Source organism: Nipponia nippon, unplaced genomic scaffold (genome assembly GCF_047370975.1).
Source record: "Nipponia nippon isolate SJK-2023a ecotype South Korea unplaced genomic scaffold, ASM4737097v1 scaffold_4, whole genome shotgun sequence".
In the NCBI taxonomy this organism is placed as follows: domain Eukaryota; kingdom Metazoa; phylum Chordata; class Aves; order Pelecaniformes; family Threskiornithidae; genus Nipponia; species Nipponia nippon.
In genome coordinates, this window is record NW_028262358.1 from 122,833,599 (window position 1) to 122,858,513 (window position 24,915).

Here is a 24,915-nt window from a genome sequence, read left to right on the forward strand (position 1 = left end):
CAAAGCACTTTCCAGGTTTCACGGTAACTATGTGATTTTCATTCCCTTTTCACAAGGGAGGTGCAGAATGGCTGCCCTGACACTGATTAGAGGGATTTAAGTTCATCATCCACAAAAGTACTTGGGTGTCCAGTTTTCCTTAATTTCTATCAGAGGTATCTAGTGATTTGGTGGCCTGGCACCAAAGCAGTGCAGCATCAGTGGCCAAGCTGTGAACAAAGGTGCCTGTTCAAGCAAAACATTTCAACACATGCTTAAAATTAAGCTGAAGAGACACAACCATTGATGGACAGAAGGATATCAATCAGTTAGACGTGAGCCTACTTGAAATAAGGCTAGAGCTTCTGTTCTTCTTGCTGATAGCTGTGCAGAACCACAGAATGGTTTGGTTTGGAAGGGACCTCCGGAGGTCATCTGGTCCAATCCCCCTGCTCAAGCAAGGCCACTGAGAACCGGTTGCCCAGGACTATGTCCAGATGGCTTTTGAATACCTCCAAGGATGGAGACTGCACCACCTCTCTGGGCAATCTGTGCCAGTGCTCAGTCACCCTCACAGTAAAAAAAGTGTTTGCTGATGTTCCAAGGGAGCCTCCTGTGTTTCATTGTGTGCCCATGGCCTCTGGTCCTGGCACTGGACACCACTGAAAATAGCCTGGCTTCGTCCTCTTTGCACCCTCCCTTCAGGTATTTATATACACCAATAAGATCCCCTCCCCGAGCCTTCTCTTCTCCAGGCTGAACAGTCCCAGGTCTCTCAGCCTTTCCTCATAGGAGAGATGCTCCAGTCCCTTCATCATCTCGGTGGTCCTTTGTTGGACTCTCTCCAGTATGTCCATGTCTGTTTTGGACTGGGGAGCCCAGAACTGGACAGGGTACTCTAGGTGTGGCCTCACCAGTGCTGAGTAGAGGGGAAGGATCACCTTCTTCGACCTGCTGGCAATACTTGGTCTAACACAGCCCAGGATGCCATTTGCTGCCTTTGCCGCAAGGGCACGTTGCTGGCTCATGTTCAACCTGGCATCCACCAGGACGCCCAGGTCTTTTTCTGCAAAGCTGCTTTCCAGCCAGATGGCCCCCAGTCAGTTTTTAATCTACCTCACTGTCTGCTCATCTGGCCCATACATCAACAGCTTGTCTATGAGGATCTTACGGGAGACAGTGTCAAAAGCCTTACTGGTCAAGGTAGACAATATCTGTTGCTCTTCTCTCATCTACCAAGCCAGTCATTTTATCATAGAAGGTTATCAAGTTGGTCAAGCATGCCTTCCCCTTGGTGAAGCCATGCTCACTACTCCTGATGACTTTCTTGTCCTTCATGTGCGTGGAAGTGGATTACTAATAACCCTACAATTAGCTGCTTCATCACCATCCCAGGGAACAAGGTGATGCTGACCACCCTGTAGTTCCAGGGGTCTTCCTTCTTCCCTTTTTTGAAGACAGCAGTGGCATTTGCTTTCCTCCAGTCCTCAGGCACTTCTCCCAGTTGCCACGATTCAGAGCATTCAGATCATTGACAGTGGCCTTGCAGTGACATCAGCTCATTCCTTCAGCACTTGTGGGTGCATCCCATGCTTAAATATTCCCTGCCTGATCCTCTTCCACCAAGGTACATCTTCCTTGCTCCAGCCTTTCCCCTTGGTCTCAGGGATCTGGGATTCCTGAAGGCTGATCTTCCTAGCAGAGACTGAGGTGAAGGCGGCATTCAGTACCTCAGCCTTTTCCATGTTCTGTGTAACCAGCTCCCACATCTTGCTGAGCAACGGGCCCACATTTTCCCTAGTCTTCCTTTTGCAACCTATGTACCTATAGAAGCCCTTCTTGTTGTCATTGACATCCCTGACCAGATTCAATTCTAGCTGGGGTTTGGCTTTCCTAACCTCATCCCTGTGGGCTCAGATGTCTCTGTATTCCTCCCTATCCGTGTCCTTGCTTTCACCCTCTGTATGCCGCTTCTGTGTTTGAGTTTTGCCAGGAGCTCCTTGTTTATCCACGCAGGCCTGCTGGCATTTTTGCCCAACTTCCTGCTCGTTGGGGCGGACCACTCTTGAGCTTGGAGGAGGTGATCCTTGAATATCGGGCAGCTTTCTTGGGCCCCGCTCCTCCCCAGGCCTTATCCCATGGGACTCTACCAAGCAGGTAGAGGTCTTTGAAGAGGCCAAAGTCTGCTCTCCTGAAGTCCAGGGTTGTGAGTTTGCTTTTTACCCTCCTCCCTCCCCTCAGGTTCCTGAACTCCACCATCTCATGGTCACTGCAGCCAAGGCTGCCCTTGACCTTCACATCCCCCATGAGCCCTTATTGGTGAGTACGATGTCCACAAAAGCACCTCTCCTTGTTGGATCCTCTGTCTCTTGGAGGAGGTAGCTACCAGCACTGCACTCCAGGAACCTCCTGGATTGCTTATGCCCTGCTATGTTGTCCCTCCAGCAGATATTGGGGTGGCTGAAGTCCCCCATGAGGACCAGGGCCTGCAAAGAGACCGCTCCTATCTGCCTGCAGAAGACGTCATCCACTTCTTCTTTCTGGTTAGGCAGCCTATAGCAGACACCCACTACAATGTCACCCATATTGGTCTTCTTTAACGTTTACCCATAAACTCTCAGTTGGCTCATCATCCAGGCAGAGCTCCGTGCACTCCAGCTGTTCTCTCACATAAAGGGTAACTCCCCCTCCTCATCTTCTCGACCTGTCCTTCTTGAAGAGCCTGTATCCCTCCACTGCAACACTTGAGCCATGGGAGCCATCCCACCATGTCTTCCTGATCCCAGCAAGATCGCAGCCCTGCAGCTGCACACAGATCTCTAATTCATCACGCGTAGTCCCCATGCTGCATGCGTTACTCTACATGCACTTCAGAGAGACACCCCAGCACACTGATTTCCCAGAAAGGGTTTGGGAGATTTCTCCACAACGGTGCCTCATTATGGCAAGGCACTGCCTTGCTTACATACAAACGCTGGAGCTGACCCTGCTTAAGCCCCGTTTTGTTGATTTTGTGATCTCTTTCTGTTACATCACTCCAGGACCTCTGCGCATCAACCTTGACCATCACTGCGTGAGAGGGCTGCTGGTAACTCTCCCCCATCATCACTAGTTTAAACCCTCTTTACCAGGAGGATCACGTGCGATCATGTACATACCCCGGATATACACTCGGTGTGAATTTCAGTCCTCTAAAAAATCTGCTCTTTTTCCTTCTATTACCACCACACGAATAATTCTAATTATTCTTTCTTAATATAACATGCAGAACAAGGCTTCCATACTGTTGTGTTTTTACCCACCAGAGGGCGAGACGTCTTCATCTGTGGCCGCAGAGAGGCCTCCAGTGCCACGAAAGCAGAGCCTTCAGCGCTAGCTCTCCAGACAGGCTTAGGAAAAAATGCTCCCATTCAAGCAGGCGTGCAGCCAACTCTGCGAAGAGATGCCTTTCTGAGCGAGGGATGTGCTTTGCTAACGTCTCGCCCTCTGCGTAAGCGACAGGGATTTCACCAGACGAGTTAGGCCAAAGTTCTAAGTTTCCATGAAGTAAAAACTGGAGAGGAATGGGAGAAAATACCAAAACAGAAAAACAGGACTGTTAACTTTTTTAACTAGAAACAAAAATAGAGACTTGTGGTATGCTGAGAAGAAACTGCCTGGTGATACTGTTTTAGGGAACATATTTACTACATGCTCGTCATTATCCAATACTACACACACACATCCTTGACACATGAAAAGCCAGAGATATTTATTAGCAAAAGAGGGAACTGGCCTATCCAAAGCACGTGAAGCCAAACGCAAAAAGCAAAAGACCTTCCAAGTCAGAGGAACAAGGCATTTTGTTTTGGTCACTTCGTGTGTCACCAGCCACAGAGGACAGAATGTGAGAGAAGGTAACGATTTTTACATCAAGCACCAGATATTGCAGCAGTGAGTTGCCTCAGAAGAGGTTCTTTTACCCAATGGAAGTCTTTATCTGGTCTTATCCTTGCAGCTCTCTGATAAGAGCTCTAAGCGAGATGTTTCCTACTTTGTTTGTTAAGCAGCTGTTGAAGATGAAGTCTCAAGGACTAGGTCAGGGGAAGAATGCTTCCCAAAGCTGCCTGCTGCTCCTGTTGACTTCAGAGACAGAAGTGAAGCCTTAGCAGCCCTGGAAAAAAAAAAGAAATTAACCTGCCCAAAGTGTAAGGCATTAAGCTGCCTCCTGTATCTTAAATTCTGCAGCAGTTCCCAGCGATGGCTTATCCTTTATCCTGTAGTTCTTTGCTTTGTTCTGGCTGAAGGTAAGACCTACTCTCAATCCAAATCTGTTGCTGTGAAGAGAGTTAAACTCATTCCTTGGCAGTACCCTTTCTACCACACCTGTATCAAATATTTGGCCCTTCGGGGCCAATAGATGGGGTGGAAGAAAGGAAAAAAATCCCAGCTTGTATTGCTTTATCAGGGCATCTGTTGGTCAGTTGGACAAATGCTGGATATGATGACAAAGCTGTGTAGAAAGCGGTGTGGGAGAGTAGTCCGAGTTATGAATCCCTGAATATTTCACTAGACTTGTGGATACTCAGGTGGCAAATTTCAGCCACCTGCCAACAAACCCATGCTTCTGAGTGGTTTTTAAGAGACCCACTGGAAGTAGTCCTTGGATCCTTCAGACTACAGATGGGCTGTACTGAAACACCGTCCGCTCTCCTTGCATCGTTATTCACCGGTCAGACTTTTTTATTGTGTTACAGTGGCATATATACACATAATAGCACAGTCTTTCCTCTAAAACACATAAGCTTTAAACAGATAAGAAATAGAAATCTTGATAAAGACTTCCTTTTCCCTTTCACCAATAGAGAGTAGGGATGTAGGAGGCTAAAGAGGCTTATCTTAACCTTGGCAAGTCGGACTTGCCTGTACAGAAGTTGATGTCAAAGATGTAGCTGAACCCAGATGTTGCAAGTTCCACTTCAATTCCTTGTTCCCCATTTCTCCTCTCTCCTGCTTTATGGTCACTATTCCTAAGAAAGTACCAACTTCTGCTATAGCTTTCCTTAATCTTCCTTTCTTCATTCCCATCTCCCTTAAAACACTCAGGAGGAACGTACTGGGACCACAGTCTGCCGATCCTGTCCCTGCTCATATCCAGAGCCTAAGATCCTACTTTGTGACCATGGATAAATCCCCTGGCCCTCGTTCCCCACTCATGCAAAGGGCAGGACAGCAGCACTCCTGCCCCATTGCAAGCTGTGCACAGGGGCGCTCTGCCACACAGCCTTGTTAAAAAGTTGCTGTCACTCTCCTAGAGGATGGCCCATGGCCCACGGAGGCAAGCTTCCTTCTCTGAGGAAGGCCCTGGTCCTTGCTAAGTTCAGGAAACCTGCTAAATGGTGCTTGGACATCACAGCAGGAGAAATCAGAGAGCTGAGGTCCCAGCACCTGCATCTGAGTCAGCAGTCACATTAGCAGCTTGCTGTCTTTCAGATCCAGCTCTTTCAGCCCTGCTTAGCCTTCAATCTCTTATTTTCCTTTCTAAGCTCATCAGACTCATTCTTTATCTCCCACCGGCTGGCTTTCTTCTCTCTCCCACACCATGCTTAGACAGACGGTCTGGCTGCATTTCTCTCTGCTTGACTTCTGCTTACAAATCTCTCAGATCCTGCTGCCTGCCCTTGAAGCGCAGCCTGTCCTGTCCTGTGTACCGTTGATAAAGAGACCAAGGGAAAGACATACAAAAGACTCTTTTCTCCATGGTGATTGACTTGGCTCTCCTTTCTCTCTTACATTTGGGAGTGACTTTTGCACAACCGCCTTTTCCTAGGTGGCCTCCTCGCTGCTTCTTTTTGCTGCCTCCTTCAGAAAGGGATAAAAATTGTGTTTTTAAAAGAGAGGAACTATGTCAGTGGTACGTATCACAAACCCCACTATTTCACAGCTAATATACATACTACATACATAACAAACCAGCACAATCACTTCTCCTGTTAAAATGTTTTGAGCACTCCAGGTACAGTTTTGACCCCCTCGGGCTACTCCTCTCCCTGGGCACGGGACAGGGCAGGGACGACTCCCAAAAGGCGTCCCTGGATGCCACCACCCGTTTTGGAAGCCAAGAGATTTTAATAGCACGGGCTATGCCGAGGGGGTGAGGGCCTGGCAGAGGCAATACTGAGCTTACGCCGCGGGATACTGAAAGGCCCCGGCTGGGCGTGAGGGGGAAGAAGAACATGGCGGCAGCCTGCGTTGGCGCGCTCAAATCCGTAAGAAAACAGGATTAAGGCTTTCCGCAGCTCCCGGGACTCCCTTCTTTTCCACACTGCGGGGGCGAGGGCACCCCGGACCCCCCTTCCCAGGGTGCTGGGGGCGGCCCAGCCGCTCCGGCCCCAGCCCCGGGCTCGGCCGGGCTCCAGCGGCCGCGTTCCCGCCCTCCCGTCGCCACGGCAACCCCGCCCCGGCGCTCACCGCGCAGGCGCGGACGCCCCCGGCTCAGTGCGCAGGCGCGCTTCCCGGCGAGCCTGCGCACCGGCGGTTGCCGTGGAGACGGCGTCGCCGGAGGCCGGGGAGGGAGCGCCTCCGCCGCCATGAGCTCGGAGCCGGGGCCGGGCCTGCCCTTCCTCCCGGGCTGCGCCTTCAGGGACCCCATGGTGAGCGCAGCCGTCCGGCGTCCCCTGCCCGAATCCCCCCGGGACACCCCCAAGCCCGCTCTGGGCTGGCCATGCAGGTGCCCCCCCTGAGAGCCCCCCTAAGAAGCGGGCCTCTGCACCCCCCACCTGCTTCAGGGACTCGTCAATGACCTGTACCCTGTCCGGCTCCCCCGGGGGACCTGGTACCCCGTGAAGACACCCCCTGGGAACCTGGTAGTCCCTCAGACCCTCCTCTAAGTCCCCAGGAGACCTGGTACCCCTAAACTCACTGATTGTTCCCCCAGGGAACATGTTACCCCCTGAACCCACCCCGAGGGAACCTTCTGTTCCCTCAGACCACCCTCTAATTCTTCCAAGAGGCCTGATACCTCCTGAATTCACCTAATATCCCGGCGGGGACTTAGTATACTGTGAACTCATGTTCTGGGAACCTGGTACCCCTCAAACTCATCAGACACCCTTCAGGGGACCTGGTACCCTGTGAAGTGACCCCCAAGGGACCTGGTGCCCTGTAAACTCATTTGACGCTCCCCAGCGGATCTAATACCCACTGAACTCTCCCCCAGGGGACCTGGTGTTTCCCAAAGCCAACAAATACCTGCTGAACTCTCTGAACCCACCTGGTATCCCCTGACCCCACCCACAGCAGACCTGGGACTCCCTAAGTTCTCTCGATGTAATTGAAAGTCTGTTCCCAGGGGACCAGATATCCCTGAGCTCACCTTCCAGGGGACTTGGTACTCTTAATCTTGTCCACAAGGAACCCATTGCATCTTGCACCCATCTGATAACCCCTGAAATTGTCCTAGTAGCTTTGGAGAGGTGAGTTCCCCCAGCCTCATTGGAGACTCCAAAAGCTTTCTCTGTAACTGCAGAATTACTATCTGCAAACTCACCCCACAGAGATCCAGTAGCCCTGAATCCACCCAATAGTTCCCCCACCAGTTCATGTGGTACCCCAAGGGAAGGAGTATCCCTGTATTCGCTTTACAGTCTTGACACCTGATTCCCCCAGGGAAACTCCTGTTTCTCTGAACCATCTCAGTTTTCTCAAAGGGATGTGTTCTGAACCCACTGCTCATTCTGATACTGCCCTGAACCAGGACCCTTAAACACACCTGATGTGCCCTCAACTGACTCGATATACCCAGGAGAACCAACACTCTCCAAACCTCAAGCAGTCCTCCACTAGGCATTATTCCTCAATACCATCCCTGTATACCTAGGGAAACAGGTAGGTCCTGGACCCACCCACCACCCTTAGAGGGACAGATACACCCTGAAGTCACCAGTCTCCTGGGCAACCAATACTCTCCTGATACCCCCTCCTCCAAAGCTCCAATACTTACACAAATGCTCTTCCAGTATCGCCTGGAGAACTGAATCCTTGATAGTCCATAAGGAGCTAATGGTCTGGAACCTGAGAACCTGACAGTCTTCAAAGAACTGGTATCCCTCACAGAATGGGTACCACCACAGCCTCCAGGATCCTGCCAAGGAAGTGAGACCCTCTCAGCTTCTCCCAGGTTCCTTGGAAGAAGTAGTGTCATCCTCATCCTCTGCACTTGAATTGGTACCTAAATGAGGAAGCAACCTCTCCTTTTCCCCATTCCCAATGGCCCACACACTGAGGATCTGATAACACCAAATCCTTCCAATATCCTCTTGAGGAAGCAGTACCGCAGATGAGAACTGATACTCCCTGAGTTCCTTCCAGTACTGCTTCAGAGCAGCTGACAGCTCTGCCCTTCCTTCTCCCTGGGGAACTAATATATGAGTCTTGACACCATTGCTCAACTTCATCTCAATGCTACTAATGTCAGTTTGAGAAACCAATACCCTGACTGCTTCCCTCAGAAGCAATGCTCCCAGACTTTTGTAGGGAACAGATAGACCAGGGCATGCCTTACATTTCCCTGGAGTTTAATATCCTCAAGAACAGGTTCCACCATTTCCATAAGGCTCAGCATTCTGAGTGAGGCCCCTTCTTCCTCCTGCTCCCTCCCAATACATCCAAGTTGCCTGGTCATCAGGCGAACGGGACCCCAGTATGCTCTGGTATTGCAGGACAAGGAACCTTGTGTACTTGCATGTGAACATTTGTCATGGGACGTGCTCTACTACCACAAAAAATAAAAGACATACCTTGGGACAGTACTCTTTGTCCTTGATATTCCCATCAAAAACTGACACCTCTAGAACAAGCACTTCCCTGCCTTCCTGATACGTCCCCTAGATTGTGCTCTACAGAAGAGAGAACCTCTTACCAATCCAGTCTACCCTTTGGCAAATCTTCTCAAGTGATGGTGAGCCCCGCTGCAGGTCAGCCCACTCTGCTCTTCCCATATGACTCACAGAGCCTCTTTACTTCCCGGGACACAGACGTCATGCTTATTTGATCTTCCAATGGAAATGCTAATTCTCCCAAAGGAGCGCTCCCTTAGGAAGATATTGTCCTGTATTTCTTAGACCAGTGGTGGCATTGTCACTAATACTGTTTGACAGATGTGCTCTTGAAATGATGTGCTCTTGACAAGGACTGTGTCATGATGGGCTTTGGTAAACCCAGTCCAGATCATTCTGGATGCTTTTGTGGGAACCCAGTTTTCTCTGTTTTTCTAAATAGGACCCACTCTTTTCTTTACTCTGCTTGTGTGTGGATCAGATTACCCAAGGATAAATTCTCACTGTGCCAGTATTAGTGGTACCTTCCAGCCTGAACAGTCAAACTATTTTCTAAGTCAGTGACAACTGAGTTCTTCAACAGTAAGTGGAGTCATTTACTCATAATGAATACTCTTAACCATACAGTAATAAAGGTTATCTCAGAATTATTCTCATCTTAATATTATTTCCTCAATATCATTTATAACATCTTGGAAATATGCAATGCAAATTTCTGCCCCTAGCAAAATATTATTTCCTCTATCAGTAAAATCCTGCCTGCTTTAGTCATGTGAATGCTTCTACTGACTTCAGCAGTGTATGTAAGAAACACCCACGGGACTTAGCAGAGCAGATCATTATTTTAGAGTAACTTGAAGTATTGGTAATGTTTTAAGGAGATCTGGACTCCAGAAATGGCTTTGCAGTGTTCCTCAGGATGAGCCCTAGCAAGTGCTATCAACTCCGTTTGCCTCAATTTTCCAGTCTATAAAATAGGCATCGTGATACTTGTTTTCCAAGTGAATACTGAGAAGTGCTGAAGAAAACCTCTGTCTTCAAATAAGATTGTATTGTTATTGCTTAGTGCTCGTGTGACAGAGGAACAGAGACACTGGGAGGGGGAACGGCATTTGTATGAAGTGTTATAGACTTGGCAAAAAGAAGGACTTAATTCAGTGGCATTTCTTCAGATATGGACTGGCAGCAACTGAGATTAGGAGTTTATAATCTGGCTTTTCCCTTTTACATTTACATTGGTCACCTGATACTGTGAGATGTTATCTGGCATCCACGCTCGCTTGGGAGAGCCTATCAACTTTGGGAGTCTTATGAATTTGTGAGGTGTTTTCTTTAGGCAACCGTGAGCCCTTAAAAGCCTGTGCACTTCTGACAAACGCTGATATTGCCCAATTTAAAGACAAACTTCCTGGTTTTCCTTGAATATTTTTCCCACAGCTTTCCCTTGATATTCATTTAACAGAAGGAAATGGCAGTTCTGTGGCAGGGCTAATGTTTGTAAGACATTCTGTTAATATGTCTTCAGTAAGATCTCTTGTTTTCACCTGAACCTGTTTTCCCAACTGCTCTGGCCACAGCATTGCAAGATCCGTCGTACCAGTTTAAAGAGAAAACGGGCGATTATGTGAAATTCAAGTGGGGCCTGGAAGGTATAAATAAGATTAGAGGCTTAACCATGAGGGGTGAGGGAAGGGGTGGAGAAGTGGTTCACATGCCTGAGGTTGGACAGATTGCAAGTCTGGGTCTGGAAAAGGAGGTGAAGCTTGTTCCTTCAGGGCCAGAAATGCGTACAACTCTGTTTTAATTGGCAAAAGTCAAGGTAAAGTCAGGGATTTTATTATCAGGGACTCATGATTTCTCCTGCTTTCTCTGGAGCATTAAGTGTTGAAAGCCCAGTGGGACCAGCCAGGCACGTGTTATTTGAAATGCTTTCAGGATTGCAGGTGAGGTACCAGGCATGGTGGACTGTACAGCAAGTGGAGTAGCTTGGTGTCACTCAAGTCCGATCCTAATCTTCAGTAATGAAGAACAGGACTGGGCTGACAGAGATCAGGTCCCATTCACAGCTCTGACATTTTCTTGTTGTGTGTCCTTAAGCAAAGCAGGGACCTTCCTGTGCCACCTGGATAATTATTTAGCTTGAAGAATGACTCAGTAGCTGGCATGAGGGAGATCGCAAAGGTAGGTGAAAGGCTCCAAGAAACTCAAAACCAAGATTAAACCAACAAAGCAAAAAGTAACAAGTGAATCCTATAGCCAGCATTGTACAGTGCTCACAAAGATAGAATTCTTCTCGCCTTATCAGGCTTCTCATTAATCTGCTATAGGGTCTTACATTGTGGTTGTGGTTATTTAATGTGTGACCCTTGCCTGGACTGCGGAGAGAGGTGGTGAAACAGCTAATGTGCTTTGGTACGTTTCATAATTGCAGTTCTGTGAGCATGACACACCTTGATTTAGCCCAGCAAAGAAAACCCTGTGAATATCATCTCCAGGAGAGGGTTAACAAAATAAAGAGCAACAGAAAACACACAGGGTGCACAAGGTGTAATAGTCAAGGGAGCACCGTAAGGCAACAACAGAGTGAGGTCCCACGGTGCTCTGTACTGCCATAGCACAGAGTCGGGAACAAGAGTTTGTGAGAGAAATACTAGGGCAGGTAAAGTGCTGTCACCCCATTCTAGGAACTGAGAATGGTGGCAATAGGGACATGATGTGATTTAAGCTCTTGGCGAGTCTGTGCCAGTGCTAGGATTTGAGTTCACTCTGATGCTTTTTTCCTCCAGCCACTTACTGTTTTTTCAGCGTTCTTGATCTAAGTGTAAAATCTGATTGTAAATAACTGCTGCAGTAGGTTATAATAAAATGCTGGGGAGGCATTCTGAATATTACACTCTTACTGTTTTTCTCAGCTTTCAGTAGCTATATCTACTATGCGCATGTAGTATTTTAACAGCTGGATTTCTTTCCACAGAAAACATCTTTTCATCGGTCCCAGACACTGGGCTACAAAAATGGATTTGCCTTTTCTCGGCTGCCAACAGTGGGGATCGGCGGGGAGCGACTCTATGTGAATCAGCTTTCTCAAGCTGAATTAGACGAATTATCCAACAAGAGACCCACGCTGACCTATGGGCAAGCCAAGCAGGCTCTGCCTTCAGGCTTCATTCCAGCACACGTGGCTTTTGACAAAAAGGTATAAAGAAGCTTATTCCAGGAATATCGCTGGCCAAGTTCAGAGACATAAACAGTCAGCTCCAGGGTTCATGGGACAGTGTACAGCAGTTTTCAGATGCCATAGCCCTTAGTCAGAGACAGCTGAACCTCAGACTGAAAGAGGCTTTCTTTGCTCGGGAGGAGGATTATAATACGTAAACGATGTAAGACATAAGTTACGCTAGAGCATTTCCAGCAGGCGTTGGAAAAGAAGTTTGATTAACTCTGAAAAGCTTCAGTTTATAACCATTGCCCTGTAAACCACAGCCTGGCCTTCTGTATTTCCAAAACTATATTGAGATTGTAACCCAGCTTAAACTGTAAAAGACAGTCTGCAATGGGGACCCTGTTCGACTGTTTAACTGTGGTCTATCTATTTATGCTTGTTTGTCACCACAGCGTGTTACAGCCTGTACTGCTCCATTAGTACTTCCTGCATTACATCGTGGTGATCGTATCGGACTCGGAGGTGGCTGTGTGTCTGCTTGGAGCAGTCCTGAGCTGACCCTTGGTGTTAAATGTGCCAGTGGCACAGACTGCAAGCCGGCGAGTGCAGCCACAGCCAAGGACAGAGCAGACGCTGCAGAGCGTGCAAGGCTCAGCAGACCTGAACGCGTGCAGGGGTTTGCACGCTGCCAGGCAGGCCTGGAAAGGCTGTCTGTAGCCAGCCCTCAGCCCATCTGTAAGCCAGACTGGGGAACAGATGTGCTGTGTTAATTACTGAGGCTATTCCTTCAGAGTAATGTAGATGTTGCCGTTTTTAATCTGTCAGATACTTCTCTGCCCCTTCATTCAAGCCAGAGTAGCAGCAGGGGCCCCAGTGCTGCTGGGGGAAGTCATGGTCCCTTTTGAAGCACTTTTGCTGGCTAGTAGGAACTTGCTGGCTTTATCCTTACTTAATTACCTAGGCCTGTGGGCTGATGTAGGCTGGATATGCAAGACCTGATTGGCCACCTACATCGTCTTAAGGGGTAATGAATGATCTTGGAGGGAATATTCCTCATACTTCTGCCAAGCACAGGAACTGTGATTGACTGGCTTTTGGCAGGGTGCATTTTCTCTGCACCCTGATTTCTCTCCTTGTTTCTCCAGCACAGATTAGCTTTTGCTGTCAGTGCTAAATAGATGTGACTTCAGATGACCCATGCAGATTTTAAAATCCACAGGTGTGGTTGAACTCTTTACTAAAATCTCCTGATAGCTTCCCTAAATCAGGGTCTGCAAAGCTGACAATAGTAAAGAAAGTCACGTATGTCAGCAAACTAGATTACTGGCAGTAACCAAGCACCTGGAAGTAGGTGGAACAGTGGGTGATGAAGGAGGAGTAGGGAAAAGGCTGTATTTTTTACACCTGTCTCAAGCATACCAGATTTGTAAAAGGCAGGTCTTGATAAAAGCCCTCATGATGCCTCTGCCATCAGTCACAGATTAGGCTACAGTTGGCTTTGATGATTTTATAGATTACAATCCAGTATCTTTGTACTCTAAAGCACATTACAAATAAGTTATTTGTCTTAATTGACTAATCATGGTGTTCAAATTGTTTCTTTCTCCCTTTGGGATATTGCCCCTTTCGCAGATTTTGAAGTTTGATGCCTATTTCCGGGAAGATGTTCCTCTCTCTGCAGAAGAGCGTTACCGGATCCGCCAAGTGGCTATCTATTACTATTTGGAAGATGACAGCATGTCCGTCATAGAGCCTGTTGTACGGAACTCTGGTCTTCCTCAAGGCAAACTTATCAGACGCCACCGGCTGCCTAAGAATGACCGTGGGGATCATTACCACTGGAAAGATCTGAATCGGGGCATGAACATCACCATGTATGGCAGGATGTACCGCATAGTCGACTGTGATCCATTCACACAGGTGTGTTGCTTGTACTGAGAACACTGACACAGAGAATCCTGGGAATTACAGGTGGCCAGACCTGTTAGAGTCCAGTAGTCTGCATCTGTAGCTTTCAGAATAAGGTTGCTTGCAATCTTTCATTTTGCTTTTTGTGAAGACTTCTTTCTTCAGATCAATGGGGAGTTCAAGGTATGGTATGTGCTGAGGGCATATTAATTTCTCAGTATTTGTGCCCCAGGGCTGCTGGGAGTCCGTCCTTTGTCCTCAGGACTTCTCCTTACAATACAAATTCTAAGTTCATTTCTGCGTGTACAACAGTTTAACTGCTTAGAGTCCAGATGAAACATTGTGCATATGTGAGAGGGAAATAGTAACTCTTTTCTGACTTAATACTCTTCTGTTAAGAATAGGGGAAGGGAATGCAGTCAGTAACTCTGCACCCATCTACAGCCAAGCCAGAAGAGCAGTCATGATCCGTGGGTTGAGAATCATGGTATGAACTGACCTTTCTAAGAGACCTTACTTATTGCCTGCTTTTCTATTTCTGGCTATTTCTGTACCAGTAAGTGAAATAATAACAATCCAATAGCAAATACCAGTATAATGGTATCCTGTTAGATTGTCCCCCAGTATAATCTCAGCCCTGGTCAACTACTATTCTTCCAAGCAATTCCCAGGAGCAGGCCAGGAGTTAGAATGCTCCAGCAACCATTCCCAATAGGTGAGTTACATGCAGCCAACCTGTCCTAGAGCCTGACAGAGTTTAGATGCAGGCTGTTCCTTGCCAGTTGGCCTCAGTGCCCAGGAATGTTCCCAAGCATGTATAATATATTGGTATATAGGTGGCTGTTGAGAACATGTGGGGCCAGCTCTGCTGGAACTAGGTGACTGTTAAAGTCAGTTTACATCAGATGAAGAGCTGGTTCTCAGATAAATGTTGGCTGGTTGATGGAAAACACAAAATGAGCGATGTGGGTCTACATCTCAAGGCCACTAGGCTATTTATCATTAACTGGCATCCTCCAGACCAGAAAATAGTGAGTCTGAAAGTGTGAACCTGCTTTGTGAGTCTTCAGGGTGATCTCACGTACCTGTTGGAGATATTTGCATAGGTGCTTCCTGGGCTGAATGTTTTCATGGGCCACATCCCAAGGCCAAAAAGGGAAGAAGTCCGTTGACTTCAGAGGTTGTTTTGGGTGACTGATGTGAATACACAAGTAATACCCTAGAGTTTGTTGATGCATCCAAGATAAGCAAAAAATCTATTTATAAACAAACAAATTGTCCTCTTTCTGTGGCAAAAGTACTCCTGAAAGATGGACTGAAGCTGCCACTCTGGCACATATCCTCGTGGCCCAAAGGGCTTTGGTGGCCTTACTGTGGGTAACACTAACTTCCACTGTCTGACACATTGGGGAGCCATAGGTCTCTTGCAAATTCTGACTGACTACATCCACCATTATGCACTAATTTAGCTTTTTTCATTTACGTAAAAGAGACCAGCTGACAGTTATCTTCCATTTAAAGGCCTAAGGCCAGGGAAAACTGTGCTCAAGTAAAATCTGAGTTAGGATGTTGAGGACAAGACTGCCCTGAGTAATTAAAGGGCAAGCAAAGCTAAGAAGCAGCTTAAACAGAAACATCTTAATCATCTTCTATTGTATTTGTTATTGCAGTAGAACTAATACTCCTGCAGCCTGGTGGTCTGTGAGGAATGAACTTGCAGTGTTCTGACAACACTCATCTCAGCCCATCTGTAATCTCTAGTTACCTCTTACCTTCAGAACTCACAGCAGCATTAATACCTCAGATGACCTTCCTAGGTGTTCCTGGAGAGCCAAGGAATTGAACTGAACCCTCCAGAGAAAATGGTTTTTGATCCTTACACAGAACTGCGTCGGATGCCTACGCACAACTACATCACACCATCAGATTTCGACCAACTCAAACAGTTTCTGACTTACGACAAGCAGGTGAGAGAGCTGGTGGTGATTACCCACATTACAGACTATATGTGTTATTGAAACTCGAGTTTTGTGAGTGTCTACAACCTTACTCATTCTAAAAAATCTCAGTCCGCTGAACAGACTCCAGTTTTGCTCCTTTCTTGGCTTTAGTAAGAAACAAAATCTTTTATCTTTTTACTGGGCTTTGTGCCTTGTGAACAGCTTCTCTTTGGATTGCAGAACCTATGCTCTAGATCCTCCATCTCCCTCTTGCTTTCTGTTGGGCTGTGCCTGCCATTTTACTGCCAGTTTAGCCTTAGTGACTCAAGTCTGTGCTGGGCCAACTCTGCCCGCAATGGCCATTGAGCTGCCTGTTTAGCAGCTGTACCTTGGGGAACTCTTGAGCATCACAGTGTGAAGAGTTAGATTTCTGTGGCATTAAAAGATGAGATTTCCAGTAGGCAGAAATAAGATCGGGTCTGCAGCGAATGCAGCCTCCTCAGGACTGCTGAGTGCCTTCCCCTCTGCCTTCCTCAGCATGACAGTAGTAAAGAATTGGCCATGAAACCTCTGAGAGGTTTAAGAGTCAAAACAAGATTCTGTCTTGCTGCATTAAGTTTCATTATAAAAATCACTTCCCTTTAGACTACTTCCCTATTCAGTCCTGGGCAATTATTTTCTGCTGCTTTTTAATCACTTCCCTCTCCATTTTTCCTCATGCTTCCTGAACTAAATTTCTTGTCTTAGCATAAACTGTTCTCTCTCACTTGCTGCTGTCAAGGTAAGCCAGGCCTGTCCAGCTCTCCAGGCCCCTGCTGCCCTTCCCACTGCTGCCTCAGCAGCCCATTCATCCCAGTACCCACAGTACAAGGGCTTGGTTCTTCTGTGCCTGGCAGCGAAGATTGCTGAGATGCCTCCAATCACCCAGCCCATTTCAACCCACCTTGTCTGGACAAAGCATTAGTAATTCTAATCCATGTTTGTCTTCTCTGCCTCTTTTTTCCCCACCCCAGGTCCTTCGCTTCTACGCCATGTGGGATGACACTGACAGCATGTTTGGTGAGAATCGGCCTTACATCATCCATTACTACTTGGCAGATGACACAGTGGAGGTTCGGGAAGTACACAAGCAAAATGATGGTAGAGACCCATTCCCAATACTGATAAAACGCCAACGCTTGCCCAAAACCTTTGTGGACAAGAAAAGTAAGTTTAGATTGGCCAGCACATCTGTCTGTGCTGAAGTGCCTTGGTGGGTAGACATGTGTGTGATGGCTGTGTCAGAGGTACGCTGAATGTGGAGAATTTTTTCTGAGAACACTCCAAGTGTCATTGGTTTTTGGACAAAGAAAAATTCTTTAAATGATTACTAAATTCTTTATCTTTTGGGAAGCAGTGGCAGGACAGCAGTACCAACAGCTCCCTGGAGCTATTTATACAGCTTGCTTTTGTATCCCTTTTCACTAGGAAATGTTAACATCTACCTGATGATTGATTTATTTTTCCTTTTGCTCCCTTTTCCTTAGAGACCTTCCCAAGCTGTGTGCTGGAGATCTCTGATCGGGAGGTACTTGAGTGGTACACAGCTAAAGATTTTGCTGTTGGGAAATCTACCACCCTCCTTGGACGCACCTTCTTCATCTATGATTGCGATGACTTCACACGAAACTTCTATCGTGACAAATTTGGCATCACAGACTTCCAGCCAGTGGAAATAAAGGAGAAACCACTTGAGGAAGTTCCACAGGTACTGCAAACAATTTCTTGAAGGGAGGGAAGGAAGCAGTTGGTATAAGTTCTTATTGTAAAGTATAGGTTCAGCTTAGTAAGAACCTATAGTAAACAAGTTCAGCTTAAAGAAAAGAGCAAGTAACTTGAAAAAGACAAGGCAAGAATGGTCATAATCAATATAAAAATGAAAGTCCCCTGAAACTGTTGATTTCTAATACTGTAAAGGACAAAGCACTTGCTAATAGTCATAGAAAGAACTCTGGTTATGTCTATACTAGAAAATTAAACAGTGTCAGGGTTTGGTTTTGTCTGGGAAGCCAACTGGTGCAGTATGGCTGAACTCATACTACTAAACTCTCCCTCACGTGGTTGCTAAGTCCAGACTGCCTACTGGGGACAGTCACAGCCCTTGTTACCTCCCAGACTGAGCCTAGGAATGGTTTGGAGTGCGAGCTGGCCTAGACCACAAACACAGTGGGGATTAGGTTAACAGTGTAACCATATAGATGATTGAGTTCCTGTGCACAGGAAGGTTTAGTTATTAGTATGGCCATAGTCTCTTTATTCAGAGAAATTACCTGGCTTTCTGAATTTCAGATTTTCTTAATTCTCTTAAATATTTTCTGTAAGTAGGGGATCCAACACACGGCTGGGCTAGTAGCGTCTCTACTGGGCAGGATGTCACAGCTACTGCTACCTGGTGACAAAAGATTTCTTTCCAAACAGATGGTTTCTGATAAGTTGTCTTGCAAACATTGTCGTGTTCTTAGTTTCAGCTGTTTATGCTTGATATCTAATCTGGATGCAGGTAATTCCTCCCTATAATGGTTTTGGCATCCTTGAAGACTCTCTTCAGAACTGCTTTTCTCTCGTTCCAAAGCCTCCACGGAAAGATGTAATTAAGATGCTAGAGAATGACCACAAGGTGCTGCGATACCAGGTGGCCCTGGTAAGTGTTTTGCTTGGTGGTATAGTGCCAGCTTATGTTGTAGAGTCAGAAGGATGGGAGGAACAGCCTGCTGAGACAAGGCTGTTAGCAAGTTCTCCTCTGTGCTGGTGGGAAAAGAGAGTTCCCCAAGCCAACAGGAGTGCCCCTTGGGGGATGCCGTTGGGTTACTGTGTACTTGCTGTGACAATTAGTAGCACGCAAAGGTAGAAAAAAAACAAGGCCAGAAAATACAAAACAGACATGCTACAAAACCACGGCCATTTATGGAAAAACTCCCACTGACATCAGCACGTGACAGATGGCCCTAACTGAAACAGCATTGCAACTGGGCACTGTGCCTCTGCCTGCCTTCCGCTGCTGCCACAGGCGTAAGCTTGCTCTCTCCGCTGCTGGCTCCCAGCACCTGTCCTTCTCCAGGCTGGTCCTGGCTGCAGCAGCCAGCAAGGGGCTGTGCTAGCAGAGCAGCCGAGTGCCAGCGCAGAAGCTGGGGAGTCTGCGGGGACGGTGCTTTCCACCCACGACATCGGCATTCAGGCCCTGGCCTTTGTGCCAGCTTTACAGTTGGTTTATGCAAGGAGCCTCTGGCACGGCCAGCAGTAGCAATGGCATTTCCTCTGCTGCCTGGTGCCTGCCCTCTCCACACACTCAGGGTGAATAAGGGCTGATTTCTTTTCCCGATTGTGCACGAGTTCCTAAAGGTCACAGCTGACGAGTTCAGATCCACTTAATTTTAAACTAATCAAGTAAACCTACTGGTGTGTCAGGGGAGTGTCTTCTGTGACTAAGAGCTGGAAGCAGCACCGACCTCGGCTCAGATGCTTATTATAATGAAAAATATACCTGTAATACTGAATTTTACAGCCAGTGTCTCTCTGTGATGAATCATTCCCTATAGGATAGTCCTTTCTCTTGGATTACTCAGTCTGTGGAAACACTGAATTTACTTGGTCACTGCAGCCCAGATTCTGCTTCTGTTAGCCTGACTAGAGCAAGTAACCTTTGAAATTCAGATACTTAATGCTGTCTAGGGCTTTGTTAAACTATGTCAGCATATCTGTAGCTTTTGGCCTACCTTAAGCGCTTTGTTTAGTCAGCTATAAAAAAAAGCTATGAACTCGGGGTACTTACGAGTGGGTTACTAGGTACTCCTAAGCACCCCAGGAAAGAAAAACCTGGTTCAAATGTTCTTTTCCAAAGCCACTACCTTTCCTCTAGGAATCACCACACCCTGAGGACAGAAAGCGTCGTTTCATCCTCTCTTATTTCCTCTCCAATGACATGATCAGCATCTATGAACCCCCAGTCCGTAACTCTGGCATCATTGGAGGCAAATACTTAGGAAAGACCAGAGTTGCCAAACCAGGTTCTACTACAGAGAATGTCACGTACTATGAGCCCTCTGACCTCACCATCGGTTCTACAATTGAAGGTAAAACCCAGCCTGGATTGATAACACTCTCTGAGCTTTGGTCTTCAGTGCCTGCTCTGATATGTCATTTATTGCATGGACAGTGCATATACCTTCCTTCACTTGAAAGATCTGTTCCTTCTGGCTCTCATTACGTTTGAGTTTCCAGACCACCAGCTGGTGTACATTGATATATCTTTGTTACTCTCAATGATGTTTGGACCTTTGACATAATTAGGCAAAGAAAGAGCTACATTCTCCATAGTATGTGTTCAGTTTACATTTTAGGACCTGCCGGGATTTACAGGGTTAAAGCTATGCCAGACGACTTCCAGCAGCAAAGGCCTAACCTGCAAGGAAAATCTATCCTGTAAGGAAGACAAATGTAATACTGAAATATTAGAAACACAACAGCACTAATGGGGTGTCATAGGCCCAAGCACAGGTCCTTTGCTCTCAGCAGCTGCTTTTCTTGCAGCAAAGCTCCCGTTGAGTCAGTGAAACTATTCTCACTTCAAGGACTGAAACAAATAGCAGAGCTCGCTCAGACCTGCGCCCAGCCACAGGAGAGAAACCATGCTTTCTCCTGGATGATGAAGCGACTTACCCATGCTGAAAGGCAAGTAACTGCTTTCTTTAATGCCTCTTCCCCAGTGTTTGGCCACAGGTTTGTTATCACCGACGCTGATGAATATGTGCTTAACTACATGGAGAGCAATGCAGAGAGTTTCCCTGCAGCAGCACTGCAGTCCCTGAGGGATCATTTTCACCCACGGCAGGTGGTAAAGGAGGATGCCAACAGGTAGGCTTCAAAGGATGGCGTTGTGGAACTAAGACTCAGGGTTGACAGCTAAGGGCATTTCCAGCATCATCCATGGGCTCCAGCCTGCTGTCTAATGGCTGCTTGGTGGATTATTCAGCTCCAAGAGCCTGTGTCTGGACACATACAGAGGGAGTTAAGTGTGTATAAGATAATGTTGTGGCTGCTGCTGACCCAAAAACCTTGCGGGACAGCTCTGGCTCAGCAGCAGAGATAGATACTTTCAGCTAAATGGACACAGTCATCTTTTCCCAAAAGTCAGCAGTTAACTTAAGAGGTGCTGCTAACAGTATCTGCATGAGCTACTAGATGGTTTCAGGCTCAGCAGAGAGTTGGTGGAGTCTTTTTTTTCATTTGCTCTGGCTGTGCTTATCAGCCCATCAGAGCCTAAACCACATCCTCTTTTTTAGCTGTCTGGGTGACCAAGTAACAACCCTACACCTCACAACACACTTTGGAGTCAGTTAGTATCATGGTAGTTCAGGGGCTCTGGTTGAAACTAGAGTTGCATACAGTTCCTGGGACTGTATGGAGCACACAAGAAAACGCTCTTTGTCCCAGAGCACTTGCAGACAAAAGGTGCACGGGGGAAATGTCCTGCAAAGGGAAAATAGTTTATCTAATGCTCCAAGATCAAGACTGAGCTTCATCTCCAAGTTCAAGCTGAGGTGAGCTTGCCCTAAAAACCAAGAACTCCAGAAGCCTGCTGTGTATTTAGAAATAGTGTGTGGTCAGCCAGCACAGAAGTGTCACAGTAAGGCTGCCAGAAGTAGCTTTTTCATGAAGTCCTGTTCTTCCTTTCTTTTACAGTGACATCCCCACTCTTGGGACCAGCAAGCAGGAACTGGATGAATTAATTGTGCAGGTTCAGGAAGAGCTGAAGCTCCATAAGTACTTGAACAATAAGAACATTCGGGAAGCGTTTCTTCAGTGCGACAAGGATGGCTCTGGCATCCTGGACAAAGCAAAATTTTTAGCCCTTTGCAACAGCTTGAGTGTGCCAACCAACACCACTCTTCTTAACAAGGTCAGAAAGAAGGGGTGCTGTGCATAATGAATTCCCTTCCTATAGCTCTTCTACAAACCAACCCTAGCCAGGCGAGAACAAAAGCTGCTCTGCCCTACAAAGGGGAACAGCTTCAAGAAAAGGGCAAGAAAGTCCCAATTCAGAAAGGCCTCTGAGCTGTTGGACTGAGCCTGTTTTTTAAAGGGTGAGATAATAATTGCTGTCCTCTAAGTAAAGGGAAGAAATGTTACCCAGGTTGCCCCCCAAATGAGCAGCCTAATGTTTGGCTGCACTGTTTTGTGCGGCCTGAAAATGCCTGCTGGCTCAGGTCTCAGAGATGAGCAGAAGAGGTTGTATATCATGATAGAGGTCAGGCATAGACTACTGCAGAGCCACTGAGTGTCTGTCATGACTTAAGCACACCTGGGCTTGAGTAGAGATGACACTGAGGCGCTTAGGGAATGAGCCTTAGGAAAGCTTAGACACATTTTGGGTTTAACAGCAAAACTGAATTGAAAATTTGAGAACTAAGTATTGTACCAACAAAAAAAAAAAAAAGAGAAATCGGAATCGTAACCACTTGGTTAACACAACTGAAACATAGGCTTGCTGGGCACTATGAGCAACAGCACATGGAGATCACAGCCTGTATAGCAGAAAATGTGAGGGAAACTGCAGAGAAAGATTCATGCAGCATGGAGATGGAGGATCCTTTCAGGAATATGACTGGCAAGGGTGCTTTCTTAGCATAATGTGATATGCAGTAGATTAGTGGCCAATAAAGGCAGACTCAGAGTTTAAAGAAATCTAGAAATCCGAGGGAGTACTTCCCTTGCTAAAAAAAAAACATTTTCTAAACCAGCTAACCATGAGCATCCCAGCTGTGGTTAGAGAGGTGCTAGGGTAGCGTATTTCTGTCTCTGAATGTGCACTGAATAAAGGCCTTTGACCAGCACCCAGGGCTTTGCTGTACTGGAGTTCATCAGAGACCACTCTTCCCTGAGGAATTTACAATGTGGTGACAGTCCTTCCTGCTTCCACTCCGAGGACGGGAGGTGAAGTGACATGCCCAAGAGCATGTGGGGAACGTGTGACAATTGAGGCTCAACCCCCATGTTTCAATCCCCATCTAGGACCTATACACTACAAGCATTCCTCTTCTCTCTGGAAAGAGTGTGCCCAGAGCCCTCAGAAGTGTGGTGGTGCTATAAATTAAATATACGCCAGATAGATAGTTAACTACTGTCTGGATTGGAGAGGAGCACAGCTGTCAGTCACACAAGAGCAACTCTAGTAAATCTGTCTCCAGGTGACAAGGGGAAGAAGAATCCTTCCAAGGAACTGTGATATTAGACCTTATCCATCTCCCTGGGTGTCTGAAGGCGATTAGTTATGCAATTAAAGAAACAAAAGCCCTCTTTCTTCCCCTTAAGCACACAAAGGCTATAGCTCTGTAACACAATGCAGGGTCAGGCACGGATACCAGAGCCGGCTCATTAGTACGGCTGTCACTAAGCTCAGTTATCTGTGTCTCCACCTTATGCCATGGGCGCACACCCAAGCGACACCAGTGAACAGAAACTGTTCAGATATGCTGCCCCCATCCCACTTTTGGCAGGGATTTCTGTGGGGTTTCTGAAAGATTTGCCATGGCCTATGCCAGTCTGTGGCCACACTTCATTTTTTTTGTGGATCTATTGCCACTGTGATGATACTTAGAAGGCAATCAGGATTAAACTCTTTTTCTTGCATGGATTAGTGTCACCTATAAGCATTCAAGGTTACCTGTGATTCAGGACTACTAAGGTGGTAGGCTCTTCCACACAGGGGAATAAGATTTTCTGCTCTGTCACACAAGGAGTACCTCTGGGCACTTTTCCCTAAAAAAACCTAAATTTGCAGCTTCTTCCAACGCTTTATGTTGTTTGTTGGTTTTTTTTTCCCCCAGCTGATTGACCTATGTTCTTGTGGAGACGACAAGATAAACTACCATGACTTCCTTAGAGCCTTCCCCTCGTGATCTTCCCGCAGAAGCTGAGGAACAAGACCAGCAATGAAATTCTTAGCTGAGTTGACTTTAAGACATTGGACTTCAAAAAGGACGCTCTAGTCTTTACCCTTGCTTCACTCACTCTCCCCCTTCCCTTCTCACTAGAGCCAACTAATTTCACCCTCACTTTGTTAACTTTTTTCCTTCCAAACCTCTCCCTGCCCTTCAAGCCACCACCAAACTCAACCTCACAACTGCTGGATATTGCAATGAAACTCACATGAGAAAGAACTTCAGAGGACCAAAGCCAGGTTCTCCTCTTGATCTCTCAAGTTTTTAAAACAGTACAGCAAGGCTTGCTAGAGCCAAAGCTCTGTAAAGTCTGGAGTGATAACCACTCTAGATTTCTCTTACAGAGTCGAAAGGGGCCTTTCACCTTCAAGCAGCAAAGACTGCCAGCTTAAATCGTTATTTGCCTTGCAAGAAGATCTAAGAGCCCTGCCATGGACTCACACTTGCTGAATGTAAGCAATTCATGCATAGCTGCTATAAAAGTGTTAATAAAGCTGCTTTAAATAAAAGTACCTCGTGGCTGGAATTACTAAGGATTAAAGCGAGGGGGAAAAACCCACAAAACAGTGATTCTGAGTTTCCTTGAAATGGAGCAGTGAGTTTAGCTCTCACATAGCTATGGAGATAGCAGGGTCTGTACACAAATCTGCTGACAGCAACTTTGCATTTTTTAACAAAAGGTTGGGAGAATGGTTTTAGGACTGAGATACTGTCTAAACCCATCTTACGCAACCTGTCATCTTACCCGACAGGTCCAATGAAAGGGGAAAACTAGCTGCTGGCATAGCAATAGAGTTACGACACTTGTGCCCCACGTAGAGTCACGTTGCTCATCTCTCCATGAAGGTAAACGCGGCAGGGACCTTCTCACCCCAAATGCCAGGTATTGCAGTTGAGCACATATGAAAGGCAGCTATCATGCACACAAGTAGAGAACAAAGCTCTTTGGAACAAAATCAGCTTTTGTGCTGTGGATTCCCGTTTCCCCTCAGACAGCTGATAGTCTCCATATGACAGCTCCCTCCTGCCTCTTCGGAAAGGTCACCGCTCTTCCCTTCTGGGCCCATTTTGTGCTGCTGCTCACTCCGAATGAGAAACGTTACAGCTCTCTGAGGTCCAGCTCGGATTTCAAA

General features: G+C 46.9%; 1 protein-coding gene across 2 annotated transcripts; it reads left to right on the forward strand.

Moving 5' to 3' along the window:
* Window positions 1-6,511: 6,511 nt before the first annotated feature.
* Window positions 6,512-24,249, forward strand: EFHC1 (EF-hand domain containing 1). 2 transcript variants are annotated; one of them, XM_009467356.2, is made up of 11 exons: window positions 6,512-6,611; window positions 11,770-11,991; window positions 13,591-13,878; window positions 15,684-15,833; window positions 16,820-17,012; window positions 17,333-17,553; window positions 18,346-18,486; window positions 19,702-19,915; window positions 20,549-20,696; window positions 21,525-21,741; window positions 23,669-24,249. In XM_009467356.2, exons 1-11 carry the CDS (start codon window positions 6,549-6,551, stop codon window positions 23,738-23,740), a joined length of 1,929 nt encoding a protein of 642 aa, XP_009465631.1. In that variant the 5' UTR covers window positions 6,512-6,548; the 3' UTR covers window positions 23,741-24,249. The 2 variants fall into 2 exon arrangements, with proteins under 2 accessions (XP_009465631.1, XP_087631786.1); XM_087775660.1 differs by having other exon boundaries at window positions 16,820-16,865.
* Window positions 24,250-24,915: the final 666 nt, after the last annotated feature.

Coding starts and splice junctions, on each gene's coding strand:
- EFHC1 (XM_009467356.2), top strand. CDS start 6,549: ATGAGCTCGGAGCCGGGGCCGGGCCTGCCCTTCCTCCCGGGCTGCGCC. Junction 15,834..16,819: donor TTCTGACTTACGACAAGCAG/GTGAGAGAGCTG, acceptor TCCCCACCCCAG/GTCCTTCGCTTCTACGCCAT. Junction 17,554..18,345: donor CACTTGAGGAAGTTCCACAG/GTACTGCAAACA, acceptor ATCTGGATGCAG/GTAATTCCTCCCTATAATGG.